The 3,232-nt window shown below is 47.2% G+C and overlaps 1 protein-coding gene across 1 annotated transcript; it reads right to left on the bottom strand.

Annotated features, from left to right (window-relative positions):
- Positions 1–282: 282 nt before the first annotated feature.
- Positions 283–2,440, bottom strand: LOC141147836 (G-protein coupled receptor 39-like). Its single transcript, XM_073635000.1, has one exon. It carries the CDS (start codon positions 2,406–2,408, stop codon positions 1,473–1,475), a length of 936 nt encoding a protein of 311 aa, XP_073491101.1. The 5' UTR covers positions 2,409–2,440; the 3' UTR covers positions 283–1,472.
- Between the last annotated feature and the right edge of the window lie 792 nt (positions 2,441–3,232).

Genomic DNA, 3,232 nt, shown 5'->3' with positions numbered 1-3,232 from the left:
ATTGTAAGCTCTCAGGATCAGGGCCCTCAGATTCCTCCTGTATTGTATTTTCTGCTCTCTTGTTGTAAAGCACAAACTGTTGGTGCCATAAAAATCCCAAATAATAATAATAATAATAATAATTAGGGGTCAGTGGGGCGAATTACTGATTGGAGGTCAGAGGTCATCTGCTCGGTGGTAATTGGGGGTTCTCATCTATAGGGGGGGAGGGGTATATTGGTTTCTGTTATAAATTGCAGGACCTTCATTTAGTCACACGGCGTTCATTTATTATTTTTGCAGCGAGCGCGGTTCATGGTCGATTATTATTATTTGTTTTTCGATTTATCGTCATGTTATATTATTGGGGAATTTTTTCAGCTGGTGATCTCCACATATTACTGACCGTCTGTTCTTGGAGCAAAACACCTTATTGTATAGGAATCATCTCTCTATCCCACATCTGAACAATGTTTATAAACAATGTTACTTTGTATCTCTCCATCTCCCGTCTGATCAATGTTTATAAACAATGTTACTTTGTATCTCTCTATCTCCAATCTGATCAATGTTTATAAACAATGTTACTTTGTATCTCTCCTGTCTGATCAATGTTTATAAACAATGTTTCTTTTTATCTCTCCCTAATGATCGATGATCTGGGGGGGTTCAGGCAGTGACCAGACGGCGATGCGTTGTATCAGACTCGTTGTACTTCGATCGCCTGGTCTCTGAATATTTCTTGGTTAGTAAGGTGACAAGTGATGTCAGACCCTCGGGGTCGGGGGTCACATTAAGGCCCCGAATATAACACTTCAATCTGATTGCACAATGTTATGAACCAATAGAATGGAAGAACAGATAGAAGGAGGAGGGAGATATTCTGGAGGCGGAGTCTCAGGAAGGTAATTGTCTGGATCTACATTGAACGATTGCTCAGTTCCCACAATACATAGTGCGATCGTCTTCCCCTCCCCCACATCTACAGTGTAATGGCTGAATGTTTCAATGACATCAGCGATCGTTGTGTGTCGTCAGAACCGGCCTCAGGAGAAGCATGGAGACCACGATTGGTGACCTCTCCTGAGAATGTAAATTACTTGGTTGTGGTTCTACAATCGATGACCTCACAACAAAACCAATACAGATCAGGTACGGACTTCACTGGCTGCATGCTTATTAAAGTACAAATGCCGCAAACCCTTTTCTTCGTTCGCTCTGCATAGAGAAGCAAAGGAATAAAACCCCCGCTCAGGTTTTCCCGATTTATTCTTAGGGAGATTTCCTTTCACTTCCTGTCCTGGAGACCTTTCTTCCTGAAGGAGATTCTCCACCACAGAAGTACAAATGTCTTTAGTAGAGTTGGGGGATGGTGGTTTTCCATCATTTCCTGTCTAATATAAGGTTGCCCCCTCCCCCCAGGACAGGAAATGAGGGGAAATCTCTCCTCTGATAGCAGGAAAACCTGACAGAGGTTCCAACCCTTCCTCATATTATCCAAGATAGCTGTAAGTACTAAAATCAGCAGAACGTCTGGCAGCAGTGCCCCTCCCCCATGTCTTCCTGCATGGTTCCCCATTAAACTTACCCAAGAAAACGATCGTCTGCTTGCGGGCTGATCTGGCCTCTGAGGTGTTACTTTTGGTCATCTCATTGGTCCCGGTGGTTCCAGGTGGACCCTTCACTGTGACGGTTCCTTTCTTGGTCGCCATCAGAGTCACCATCATCTTCCGACACATAAAAGCCACACCGGCCAGGACCACGATGTAGACAATGAAGGCGCTGAAGATGCTGGCCTGGAACGCCGTCCACTTGGAGTGAAGGTTGGTGCAAAGCGTCCTATTAGCAGTCAGATGATAAGTGGTGGAGACATTACATTGGGAGCGCCTGCCTGATACCGGCCTCAGTGGATATTCCGCACCCATCGCAAAGATCAACGGCAACGCCACACCAACCGAGGTCAGCCAAGCAAAGCAAATCATCAGCTTGACGGCGCGGGTACCGGAAATCAGCTTGAAGCGGAAGGGGTGGCAGATGGCCATGTACCTCTCAAAGCTGAGTGTGGCCACATGGAAGATGGTGGCGTAGCTGCAGGCCTCAAACAGAAAGCAATAAACCTTACAAGTGATATTCCCATAAGTAGAAGAAAATGGAAACCAGATGACAGAATAGAGCTCCACCGGCATTCCCAGCAGGAGGACCAGCAGGTCTGAACAGGCCAGGCTGATCATGTGGTCGGTCACTCCTTTTTGCAGGTAGCCCTTGTCCCTCAGAACTTTGGTGGTCTGGATAGTGACACTGTTCCCGATGATCCCAGCCAGCAGAATAATTCCATACAGGACGGTCATCGAGATCTTCACAGTCAGTTGTACCTCAAAATCTGGAACATGCGAGTGATCGATAAAGTCGGCACAGTGATCATCAGCCATGGCATCGGTCTGTCTGGGTACTGTAGATGATCGATGTCATAGGGTGGTCCCCATAGTCCAGACTAGAAGAGAACCATGGTGACCCACACATACCAGGTTCCTGGGCGGAGTGTGTGGACGGAGCTGCGCCCTCCTGAACTATAGCAGAGGCCTTATCAGCGTGCGGACAAAGTTAAACATTTACCAGGTAGATCCAATGTGTGGGAAGTACAAGATCGAGATTGAGATATTCTCTGGGTGAGTCCCAGCCCTTCGGTGTCATGAAATCTCGCCTCATGTAGGGAAGACGGAAGGGCAGCAAATCTCAAACAATGGAGATGAAGTCACAATGAAATCTTTCCGAGGAATTGCTTTCCGTGTTTTGTGGGACTCTGAGGTTTCCAAGCAATCCCTCCAAAATCCATTTATCCTCCAAAACGACCAATTTCTCGGAGCCACGCTTGTCATAAAACATCTCCGCCATAAAAGCCGCGCCATCCGACAGGACATCCCAGATTTCCAGGCAGCGTGCTGAGGATTCAATTGAATTACTGTAATTGTCCAATATTTCTTCCTCTATGTGACCCTTGGAAGAATCCGCAGGCCAGCCATCTTGCTTTCATATCTCTAGTATGCCTTGGGGACACATCCCTCTCCGAGAACAGAGATCCCCGTTTGTCTTATGACAGCATCCATCTCAACCGGTGACATTTTATTCCCCGCGTTCTCCCGTCTGTCACCCACCCCCGAGCCCCCCATGGCGTCCATCATCTCAGTCTTATCCCTGCGGCTCTCCAACCACCGTGTCACCTTCTCACACCGTCAGTCTTAATGGACCGATCGTA

This window comes from Aquarana catesbeiana, linkage group LG06 (genome assembly GCF_042186555.1).
Source record: "Aquarana catesbeiana isolate 2022-GZ linkage group LG06, ASM4218655v1, whole genome shotgun sequence".
Taxonomy (NCBI): domain Eukaryota; kingdom Metazoa; phylum Chordata; class Amphibia; order Anura; family Ranidae; genus Aquarana; species Aquarana catesbeiana.
This window is presented reverse-complemented; position numbering and strand designations above follow the sequence as displayed.

What these genes read in the sequence shown, in the direction of transcription:
- LOC141147836 (XM_073635000.1), bottom strand. Translation starts at nt 2,408, where the DNA reads ATGGCTGATGATCACTGTGCCGACTTTATCGATCACTCGCATGTTCCA.